This window comes from Argentina silus (genome assembly GCF_951799395.1).
Source record: "Argentina silus genome assembly, chromosome: 13".
Classification (NCBI taxonomy): Eukaryota; Metazoa; Chordata; class Actinopteri; order Argentiniformes; family Argentinidae; genus Argentina; species Argentina silus.
In genome coordinates, this window is record NC_139667.1 from 13,096,975 (window position 1) to 13,108,868 (window position 11,894).

The 11,894-nt window shown below is 48.3% G+C and overlaps 1 protein-coding gene across 1 annotated transcript in view; it reads right to left on the minus strand.

The window, feature by feature from the left end:
- The window catches only part of kiaa0586 (KIAA0586 ortholog), a 98,347-nt gene that overhangs the window by 52,380 nt on the left and 34,073 nt on the right, over positions 1 to 11,894 (minus strand). The window contains exons 10-11 of the mRNA XM_083683549.1: positions 9,121 to 9,268; positions 4,574 to 4,797 (exon numbers count right to left, since the gene is read on the minus strand). Of these exons, the coding sequence (XP_083539675.1) occupies positions 4,574 to 4,797; positions 9,121 to 9,268 (372 nt within the window). The remainder of the gene's footprint in view (positions 1 to 4,573; positions 4,798 to 9,120; positions 9,269 to 11,894) is intronic.

The window sequence follows — 11,894 nt, forward strand, 5'->3', positions numbered from 1 at the left end:
CAATCGACCCCTATCCTCAACAAGAAACATACAGCCACAGATATCATAATACAATCTGAGGTTCCAGAGGTTCACATACAGCGAAGTGAAATGGAGACCACAGGAAGCCATTGTGGTGAACATGGCTGAGGGAACACAGTACAGTAAGATCCCTCCTGGGATCAACATCAGGAAACTAAACTCTGAAACATGAACAACGCATTGTATAGTACTGTCTATGGACTCTGCAGTGGCATTAGAAACACATTGTATATCACTGTCTACAAAGTCTGTAGTGATATTAGAAACACATTGTATATCACTGTCTATGAAGAAGGCATAAGACCCCTGTCTGAAACACAAACAACACATTGTACATCACTTGTCTACGAAGAAGGCATGAGATGATTGTCTACAGTAGTCTCCAGACAGACAGGAGAACACATACTAGTCAACTGTTCCATAACCCTAAACAGTAACCTGACAAGACAAGGCAGTTAGTTCTAGAATCCCTAGAAAACTCCCAACCGACCGCCTGCCCTGGCAGCGACTGGCGCCCCGGGGCTGTGGAAGACTATCTGGTTCCAATCTAAACAGGGAAATAAGGAGTTCTCCGTGAGCCAGAGACAACAATGTATCCAGCAGCAGAAAAAAGAGGAAAAAGCCAAATGAGAGAAATGGGAGGAATGTGAGGGGATATAAATCTAATAACAAGAACAACGTTTTTGGAAGAGAAGAAAACGAGAAGAGATCCCATTAGAATGTGGATGTGTTCCAGTGTCAGTATTTCAAGGATTCGCTTATGAGTACATGCGGTATTCCAGGAACACATGAACCCTTTAGGACCCAGACAGAGACAAGAGTGGAGCCGTGGAGGCTGGTGGAGATAAAAATCGGAGGACGGGCACGTTGTAATGCATGGAACGGAATGAGGAATGGTATCAACGTGTTTGACACCGTTCCTCATACCATTCCATGCGTTACTATGAGCCCATCCTCTGATTTCTACCTCCACCAGCCTCCCTCTGGTGTGGAGAGGTTTGGACATTGCAGGCTGATAACTGCTATCAATCACACTAAAAATAAATGAGCTACAGTTCGTATTACCCTTGGTAGACGTGGTGAAGTGAGTTGGCGTTTCAAATACACTGTGATCAGCTGATCTAATTGCTTAGTTCATGCATTCTCAGCTGACCAACACGGTGAGATAAATCTAACTAGCAATATCTAACTAGTAACACATGACACACACCGCTGCACTTCTCCAAGAGGGGTTAAGAGAGTGCAGACAGGCACAACAACAGGGTGTGTGTGTGTGTGTGTGTGTGTGTGTGTGTGTGTGTGTGTGTCTATGCGGGGGAACAATTTTGTTTGCAAATGGCCTCATTAATAAGTGTGTGAAATGGATGGCACACATTAACGTCATCCCCCTGCCACGTTCTGCAATGTCATGGACACAAATGACCTGATCCATCAGCCCGCCCGTTACATTAGAGGGTGACGTCACGTGGCTTTAACCTCCACAGTTCAACGCCCGTCTGCATTCCCTCCCTACCTGCACCATGAGGCATCTGGCTACACTAGCGCTGTGACCTTTCAATAGCAGGATCAAAGCCTGTGTGTGTGTGTGTGTGTGTGTGTGTGTCGGCATGCACACGCGTCTGTGTGTGTGTGTGTGTGTGTGTGTGTGTGTGTGTGTGTGTGTGTCCTCACGCACAGAGACAGCTGCATCAATCAGCCTGTTTGTGTTTGAATGCTCTGACATTAACACAGAAGCTGATTGCGGCTGCCATTTTGGAAACGATTAGCATGTGGGCTGACATTTGGGCTCAGGTTTTCCGCTCCATATGAAGGGGTTGAGGGAGCGGGAGCTGCAGCGTCCCGCTGAGCTGATATAAAAGCCTGCAGATGCATCACACTGCGTTGGCATAGTGGAGGGAGAAATCCTGTTTGTGTTTGATACCATTCCTCATTCCATACCATTCATTACAATGAGCCCGTCCTCCGATTTCTACCTCCACCGGCCTCCCCTGATGCCGTCTCAGTCCTCTAGGCCTTTTCACTCTCTCTTCTCTCCCTTTTATGCTAGAATTTAATATATCCATTCCTAATATGGGCATATTAGCCATTCAGAGCATGTATAATACAGGTTCCTAACAGGGGAGGCTGGTGGAGGCAGAAATTGGAGAACGGGCTCATTGTAATGCACGGGATGCTATCAGAATCAGAATCAGAATTATTTTATTTGGCCAAGTATATTTGCACACACAGGAAATTGACTTGGTGAGGTTGGTGCATGGGACATACAAAACAATATAAAAACAAAACAAAACAATACATAAGCAAATATTAACAAATAATTCACAAAATAGCAAAATATTAACAAATGAGGAATGGTATCAAACACCGTGTGTTGTCCAGGCTGCCAAGCGGGCGTTTAGATGGTCAGAAGTCTTATGTATCTGCCGTATGTGCCAGGAGGCACGAAGAAGATCAGTGAGAAGTAAGTGAGCATATAGAGAGGCGTTAAACAAGCGTTGGAAGGCTGCTGTTATGAGCTTCTGTAGGAGCCGGCCTTTCATCTAGAGACTACAGTACGCTGTGTTGTGTAACCGTTACGCCGTGGATAACTCTTAACTCTGCAGCCAGCCGCTGTGCTGACCTGAGGCAACCCTTCTCCATTTCAATTTCTAAACCCCTGCTTTCACACACTCCATCTAGCACGGCTCGCTCTCTCTCTCTCTCTCACACGCACACACACGCACGCACGCGCACGCACGCACGCAATACCCAGTGAAAGAGCCCTGTCTGCCTACGGAGCATTACAACCCATTAGGCATTCCTACCCAGTGGAAACCTTCTTAATGTCATGCCGAGTCTCCAGGCAGAGTAACACTCTCGCTTCGCCGGGCCTCACTCTGAGAGATGAATACAAGCCCTTTAGATACAGATACACCAGCATCTGCTGTCTTCAAAACACACACACACACACACACACACACACTCCCTTTCATCTGAAGTGAATTGACCTTTTTAAAGGCATGTTTCAAGGGCGGTAAACAAGCGGGACGTCCTCCTGAGTTTAACAATGACAGGATTACTCAACAATCTCTCCATGCTTTTACATAAGACACTCCCTGGTCATTTCCACAGACAGAAACACTGTGAAGCACTAACTACTCAGGTCATGTGACGACACTCGCCTCGCTTGGCCGTGTTGCTGTGGAGAGAGACTAGTTCCACTCAAGCAATGAGTGTTTCAGGGGAGGCTGGTGGAGATAGGAATCGGAGGAGGGCTCATTGTAATGTATGGAGCGGAATGAGGAATGGTTTCAAACACACGTGCCAACTAGGTACTCATGTTGGAGAGGAACCACAACAGAGGAACCACAACCACAACGCATTTCATCATCTCGTGACCGTGTTCAGACCTGTGTTTCACTGTACCCAACACCGTCCATGAGCTCTGGGACATGAAAGAGAAATTAAGGCCAAGTGACATTCATCCCTGAATCAACCCTTTAATGAGAAATGATCCCTCTCTGAAACGTTCACAAAAGCAGGTTGCATTTCCCTCCCTCTCTCTCTCCCTCTCCCCCTCCCTCTCTCCCTCTCCCCTGTCTCCCTAATCTATTCATGCCAGCAGGTGATGCAGCTCTTGACCTCTGAAGGCAGGGAGAGGGAGACGGGCGCTCGCTCGCTCGCTCACTTCAGAGCCGACATCTCACAGTGACTTTATTGGATTTGAGACTGAGCTAGCTGGCTGGCTGGCTGGCATCGGTGTGCGTGTGCGTGTGTGTGTCAGTGTGTGTGTGTGTGTGTGTGTGTGTGTGTGTGTGTGTGTGACAGCTGCCAGTCACTCTGATTGTTCCGTTTGGCTTAGCCCTTTGCTGCCTGCGGAACGCTCTGAGGCCACCTGTCAATCAACTGGGGGGATGCGCTGGTCTCCACGACGCCGCCTGAGTTCTCCCAATTTCCCCTCTGCACATCTTTGGCTGCCACGACAACAACAACCCGGAGACGCATCGAGGGGATTCAGCTCGTTTGTCAGGAAATAAAATGATTGAAAGGAAGATAATGTTGGAAATGCGAGCGTTCCCTCCATCTTTACAAATGCTACCCCATATAGTCGGATGCTGCTTGCTACACATTGATTGGTGGAATGGTTGAGTTAAATCCATATATCTTTAAAACATTTTGTGTTTAAGAGAGGCACGTTTCTGAGTGAGAAGTGCATTTGCTAACACAGCGGCTACATCTCAAATGACACCCTACTCCCTCTCTACCGGAAACACACTGTACTGTGTCTGGTCAACAGTGATGCTCTGAGTGAGGAATGGACTGTCACTTGATAGGTTCAGCATATTGGCTGTTTGGTTTTGCAGTGTGTGACTCTGGTCTGAAAAATAGTATTATTTAACATTGGTCCTACAGATAAAATATCGGTCCAGTCCAGTGAAGGCTGGTGGAGGTATAAATCGGAGGACGGGCTCATGGTAATGCTTGGAATGGAATGAGGAATGGTTCCATGCATTATGATGAGCCCGTCCTCCGATTTCTACCTTGGCCAGCCTCCCATGGTCTAGAATCGTACCTGTTCTTAGAGAGGGCCTCTAGCTGTGAGTGGAGCACCTCTCCATCTTTAGCCCTCAGCATGGCCTCCAGGTTCTCCTCTAGGACCTTCTTGTTCCTCTGGACTTGCCGTAGGACCCTCTCAGCGTCCTCCAACATGGAGGGAGGGGGCTGTCTCTGCTGGGGCAGGGCGGGTCTGGGGAGGGGGATCGCCATGGGGATGACAACGTCTACAGATCCCTGGGTCTGCTGGGAGAAGATAGAGTCAGAGGACATGTATGTAGTATTTTGTAGACATGTATGTACTACGTAGGTTTGTCAATTATTTGTATGATACAGGTGAGGTATCTACCACCCCCCCAATCACACAGCTAAATCTTGCAAATGTAAGCAAATGGCAGCTTCTGATGTCAAAACAGCAAAACGCCATCAAAACTACCATCAATTAAAGGGTTCTGGAGTGTTCTGTTTGTGGGAAACTTTTAATAGAATCATGGAAAGTTCCGGAAAACAGAATGAAGATAGATTCTTGCTTCAACAACAGTTACTTCAGGTCCACCGACAACAGAGAGAGAGAATGTGTTCTGCTGCATCCACTCCCAACAGTCTCTGCAAATGACCCTCTCTGTGCCGTGAAGAGAGAGAGAGAGAGAGAGAGAGAGAGAGAGAGAGAGAGAGAGAGGGGGGTACCCGCTTGGTTAAGAGGTAATCTATCTCAATTTACCTCTCCATTCTATTCCCTCCATCGTCTCCCTCCCTTTCCCTTCCCCTTCCCCTCTCTCTCTATCACAAGGCATCCCTTCATCCCCAGCCTAGGCAGCCAGGCGGTGGAGGAACCTTGATCATGTCTCCTTCATCTTCTGCTGGTGTACATAACCTCATCGTATATACTGTATGAACTGGTAGATATGAATCCATCAGTGGGAGAGAGAGAGAGAGAGGGAGGAACAGATGGGCCTGACATCGCTACGTTGCCGAAGGTCGCTTCAGAAATACACAAATGATCCAATATCCAAATCATTTGCCGCGGTATCAAACTGTGTCTGCGGAACATCCCTTTGGTGGGAGAGATTTCTCATTCTGTGAGAACGGCGTTTCAAAGTGAGAACACAGCGTGCCGGCGTGATGTTCTGTCCTTGCTTCGGGATCTGACAGCATTTCAGCGACTCTGTCAAATTCATGTGGCAGCTGGAAAAGTCTGTCAAGACAGTATATGTGGATAATGAGTAATGACTCAAGTATTTCCTACCTACCAAGTCAAGTCCAATCCTATAAGCCGAGCCTTTACAGAATAAAATAGCCAACCTATTTCTCTTTGTCACAATTCTTGTCAATATGCTAAAACAAAAGAGTATCCAATACATCCAGTCCTCCTACCACTGGACATCTAGCACCAATACACATTACACGGTTGTCACGCATCACTCTCTGCTGCTGCATACCAATGACAACAAGTGAAAGACAGCCGGGAAATCTATTTTCTGCAGCTATTGTGTATTCTCTCTCTGGCCCAATGTGTACCACAGAGATAACAGCACTGATATATCTGCTTATGACCATAAAGAAGAGGGCAACAGCTGAAATGGCAGGATACAACGCGGTATTGTGTGTGTGTGTGTGTGTGTGTGTGTGTGTGTGTGTGTGTGTGTGTTATCGATGTCGATGGCGTACACAGAGAGGAGAAGAGAGGAGAGGAAGGCGAGAGAGAGAAAACCCTCGTAAAAAACCCTCGCTGGCACTGCAGAGGCAAGGGGGTTGCTATGGGAACCTACCATGGTGACGGCAGGAGCGGCAGGAGCAGGATGAGGAGGGGGAGGTGAGGTGGTGGTGGTGGTGGCGGTGGCAGCGGTGGTGGTGGTGGTGGGGGGGGCAGTAATGGGTGTTATGCAGCTGCTTCTGCTGCTGGGCTTGGCTGGCTCTCTGGCTCTCTGGACGATCTTCTCCCCAGGAAGGGCATCATCACGTGTCTACGTGGAGGAGGGCAGAGAGGGCTGGCTCAGGCTCAGGATTCACACAAAGCAGTAATACTTGAACAGCATCTTTTTTTGTTTTTTTCTCCCTCCACCGAATATCACGCAGGGTTCTCCCCAAGACGTTTGAACAGCGTGGCGCTGGATTGCATGATCATGTTTATTCATGTCAAAATGTGCAAAAAAATACAGATAAAAACGGTTGAATTCACGGAGGAATGTCATAACGCTTTCGCTTTCGCTTTCAACAACGATGTCGTTGGCGGTCAAAGATAGTTACTCTGTCATTCCTAAATATATAGTTTAATTTGCCTTGAAATGTTTACAGAGTGGCACTGACAAGGTCACAGCGTGGCGCAGCAACACTCTTCCATTCTTTGAGGAGAACCCTGATCCTGTTAGAGGAGGGGGGGCTCACAGGGACGCCTGGGCGAGGAGGGGGGGCTCACAGGGACGCCTGGGCGAGGAGGGGAGAGGGGAACGCTGAGGCCAACTGCTACTAGAACAGACCAGTTTAGGTTAACATATCTGGCAGGGGAGGCTGGTGGAGGTAGAAATCGGAGGACGGGCTCATTGTAATGCATGGAACGGAATGAGGGACGGTATCAAACACACGTGTCATTCCGTTCTGTGCATTACAATGAGCCCCGTCCTCAGATTTCTACCTCCACTGCTACACATATAGCAGTACTACTATAGTTAAAACATCATTATGTATGAGGAGTTAAAGCATACAGTACAGTAAGGAGCGCAAATGGGTCTCATCTTCACGACACTGCTTTAAAATCAGTCTCACCATTTAATTAGCACTCAAACTATCTGACAGAATGACTTCCCTAAACTGCCCTTGTCACACCATGTGACAGACGCTCCAGCTAAGATCAGGCCCTGCAGCACACACTAGAAAATCAGACAGACAGGCAGGCAGACAGACAGGCAGGCAGACAGACACACAGGCAGGCAGACAGAGAGACATACAGACAGGCAGGCAGATGAGCAGACAGAGAGACAGACAGGTAGAGAGACAGAGGCAGAGAGACAGAGAGACAGACAGGTAGAGAGACAGACAGGCAGAGAGACAGACAGTTAGAGAGAGAGAGACAGACAGGCAGAGAGACACAGCCGTGCGGCTACATAGTATTCATACCCTCCCTTCATCCCCAATTATATGGTAATGTGTCATTTGCCATGCGCTACATTATTCCAGCCTGATGGAATTCTTCTTTGGCGGCGGTGGAGGAGAGCGTGCTCGGAAACCCAATGAGTTATTGGCACGGCGGCACCGGAGAGGGTAATAGATAGATAGAGGTAGCGGGCAGCGCACTCCGGAAGGGTGGAGAGGCGTTGTAATTTATTAGAGGAAGAAGAGAGAGGGGGAAGGAGGGAGACGGAGAGAGAGACAGGGAGGGAGGGAGAGAGAGAGAGAGAGAGAGAGAGAGAGGGGGGAAAGGAGAGAAACAATTGGATATTGCTGTCTGGTCATTGAAATACAAGACACACTCGTGTTCTTGGCTTGATTTCATCAGTGGTAAAGCCCAATTAGATTAGCACTTCACCAGGCTGAATACAGACGATGACATTGGCCCACTTAGAGAAGCAAGAAACGTTCTGATGGCTGCGGAGGGTGTGTGTGTGTGTGTGTGTTTGTGTATGTGTGTGTGTGTGTGTGTGTGTGTGTGTATGTGTGTCTCCGTTCATAGCAGTAAGTGGGTGGAGGATAATCTCATTCCCTCTATGTCTCCAACACACCAATAATAGCTTTAGGAGGCTGAGCAGCGCTCGCTAGCAGCTTATAGACTTGTGCATTAGAATACAAAAGGCAAGTAAATTGAAAGGCCACACAGACACACGACTAAGCCGTAATGGGAAAGTAATTGTGAGGCCCTGCGGCAGTTTGCAGTGTTTTCTTCAAGGGAAAGGAAGACTAATTCCCCGTAGAGGTCAGTCAAGGTGGCTACAAAGTAAAAGCTGTCACTGTGTACCCGTACCTCTAAGAGAAGAGGAAAGCAGTATCACTGTTAATCACTACGAACCAATGTTGTTGTTTGTTGAATTTCCCATTCGGTAACCTTTCACCTTCCATAGACTGACCCCAGATCTGTATGACAATGGCAGCCCTAACACACGTATTTGACACCATTCCTTATTCCATTTTATTCCGTGCATTACAATGAGCCCGTCCTCCAATTTCTACCTCCACCAGCCTCCCCTGCCTGGGACCAGTCAGGCTCCATCTTGCATGTAGGTCTGCAAACGCTGTGTGAACGGTGCTACAATAGGCACGTTTAATGATCAGCAACATCATCTCACCTGTAGCAGCTAAACAGATCTGAGACCAGGCCTGTTCTCACCTGTAGCAGCTAAACAGATCTGAGACCAGGTGTGTTCTCACCTGTAGCAGCTAAACAGATCTGAGACCAGGTGTGTTCTCACCTGTAGCAGCTAAACAGATCTGGGACCAGGTCTGTTCTCAACTGTAGCAGGCTAAACAGATCTGGGACCAGGCCTGTTCTCACCTGTAGCAGCTAAACAGATCTGGGACCAGGTCTGTTCTCAACTGTAGCAGGCTAAACAGATCTGGGACCAGGCCTGTTCTCACCTGTAGCAGGGTCTGCATCTCAGCCTTGAGGCGTCCCAGGTCCTGGAGCATCTCATTGGCTCTGGTCACGGCAGAGCTGGGCCGCTGGGGAGGGGCCTCTGGGACTGCTGTGGACACATCTGGAGCCACCTGCTGCTGTGGGCCATCCCTGTAGGGAGAGATGGTGGGGTAGAAGTAGGTGGATAAATACCTGTGTAATAACACTGTAATAATATCGCTAATACCTTTCTAATGACACTGTAATAACATACTACTATATGGTTAGATCAATAACATACTAACTAAAATTGCTTTGTGTAATTGCATGGAGACAACTCTGTAACTACGAAGACATCAACAGTTTATATCTGCTGGCAGGCTTGCATGGTGTAATGCCTGACGTCAAACAGCTGAGTTGCTGAGTCCAAGTCTCAGTTGTGACCTCTCCACCAACCAGAGCCAGAGCCAGAGCCAGCACCACTAGCCAACAGCTATTAGTCATTAGTCATTAGTCATTAGCGTGAGTGGGAGAGGCTGAGCAGGCCTTCCATCTGGCCCAGAGCAGTGTTCCCCTTCAGGGATGAATCAGAGCCAGAGAGCAGGGGGGGGGGGGGTGATTACCAAGACAACAGAAATATACGGAGACAAAAGTAAGCTTGTATTGGAAGCTCCATAGGAAAGTAATAATGATAGAGCATGAGAGAAGTAAAAAAAAAAAGAAAAAAAAAAAGAAGAAAAAAAAAAGTAAAGTAAATAAGTGGGTAAATTAATTAACTTCATCAAATAATCAACGCTACTTCATTTCATTACGGTGGGATAAAAATTGACAGCCAAATAATCATTACCATGTCAGTGTTAGAGTGCTGCGTGCTTGTTTGTGTCTCCACTGGCGTTCTACTTTACGAGCGTATACCGTGACTCACAGTCACACTCATAGACGGAGATGCAGACGATAGGAATGGCTCTCTGACAATGCCACGGATGACGCAGTACATGTCCACAACACTCAGTGTTCTTCAGGCGGCATGGAGACCTGCCAGAGCTGTGTCCGCTTCACCCTTCAGGGAGGAGAAGCCGGAGAGCCTGGGGCCGTAAGCGTCATGAATAGAGATGAGTACTGTCACAGTACTGTCCATGTAAGAAAAGCTTTTTCTACATAGTCTACTTCTATTCTGAACGTTCTTCAATGTGTAGCTGTGGGGTGATGTTGCCCTTCAGGGAGAGGGAGCCAGAAAAGCGGGCCAGGGAAGGAGGGGAGGAGAGGCAGGGCAAGGCCAGGGCAGGGAAGGAGGGGAGGGGAGGCAGGGCAGTGCTAGGGCAGGGAACTGGGGGGGGGGGGGGGGGGGGGGGGGCAGGAGAGGAGGGGAGGTAGTAACACTCCTCAGAGAGAGCCAGGGCCAGGGGCCAGAGAAAAGGAGGAGGTGGTGGCAGAGATCAAAACACCATGAACACACACAGGACCCCGTCCAAGCAGTTCATCAGCCCTGGGGGCTCCAGCGCCATCTTGGAGGAGGGGGCGTCCATCACGGGTCAGTCAGAGGACAATGTGAGGGAGGCCCCAGTGTTGTGCTTGGTTGAGACTATGCTATGCTACATGCTGCTTTCAATAGTATTCAACAGGCTGGAATTAGCATTTTGGGTGGAAATGAACCCCATAGCCTCTCTCCACCCATTTTCCCTGTGCAATAGGGTCCCAATGTTGACATAGCTTCGTACGAGCAGTAATGTGCATAGAGGCCAGTCAGCGGACGTTAGAGCTGAGGTGAGTGTATTTGTGCTGGCAAGGACGTCGTCGATAATGAGAGAACTCCCAGGATCAGAAGGGCCGGTTCACAGAGTGAACAGCCACGGGTGCCTCAGTCTCTGCTGCATGCTTCAAATGGGCTGTTTTCATAGTGTGCGGTTGTCAATTCATCTAGCAGGACTGTGAACTGGCCGGCTCCTGCAGTGTACACCTACTGCCGTGTCTGTCTGTCCGACTTTGGAGCAATTAATCACACGCACACACACACACACACACACACACACACACACACACACATACACAGGCGCACGCGCACACAGACACACAGACACACAGACACACACACACACACACACACACACACACACACACACACACACACACACACGGGGGCAGTTTCCATTTTCCTTCATCATATTCGGAATGATACAAAAGCGGTAGGCGGGCTGTTATGTTCCCCTGGCAGGTGAAGGCTCAGCGCAAGGTACGCTAATGACCAAATCTGTCACTCAGAGACCAGCGGCAACGTGATGACAATGAAGCTCAGGGTTGTTTTGTCTGGTGATGCTGCAAAAAAAAAAAGATATATATATAAAATAAAAAAAATAAAAAAATAAAAAAAAACTCCTTCCTTCATTTTGGTGGTTTTATAGTGGGTGTTAGAGACAGAGTCCCGTAGATTTCTGGCATCCATAGTCAGAGAGGAAATGACAGTGTATACTTAGAGAACAAATCTCTCTGTTCTGTGGGGAGTGTTTCTTTGACGCTCCATCTCAAAGGAGCTTTAACCGAAAAGAAATGTACGAACGCTAATCAAGCATAGCTGGGGAGTACAGGGGAAGCGCGGCAGACATTGTGCTTCACACACACACACACACACACACACACACACACACACGCACACACACACTAATCTATTGTCTTCTTGACATTCCACTATGGAACACAGAATGTAACACTGTTGGAGAACACAAAAACTGTCCATTCTATTCTAGAACACAAAGGCACCACTGCAAGAGCCACTTCATCTCCCCTCACTTTGTGTCTCACA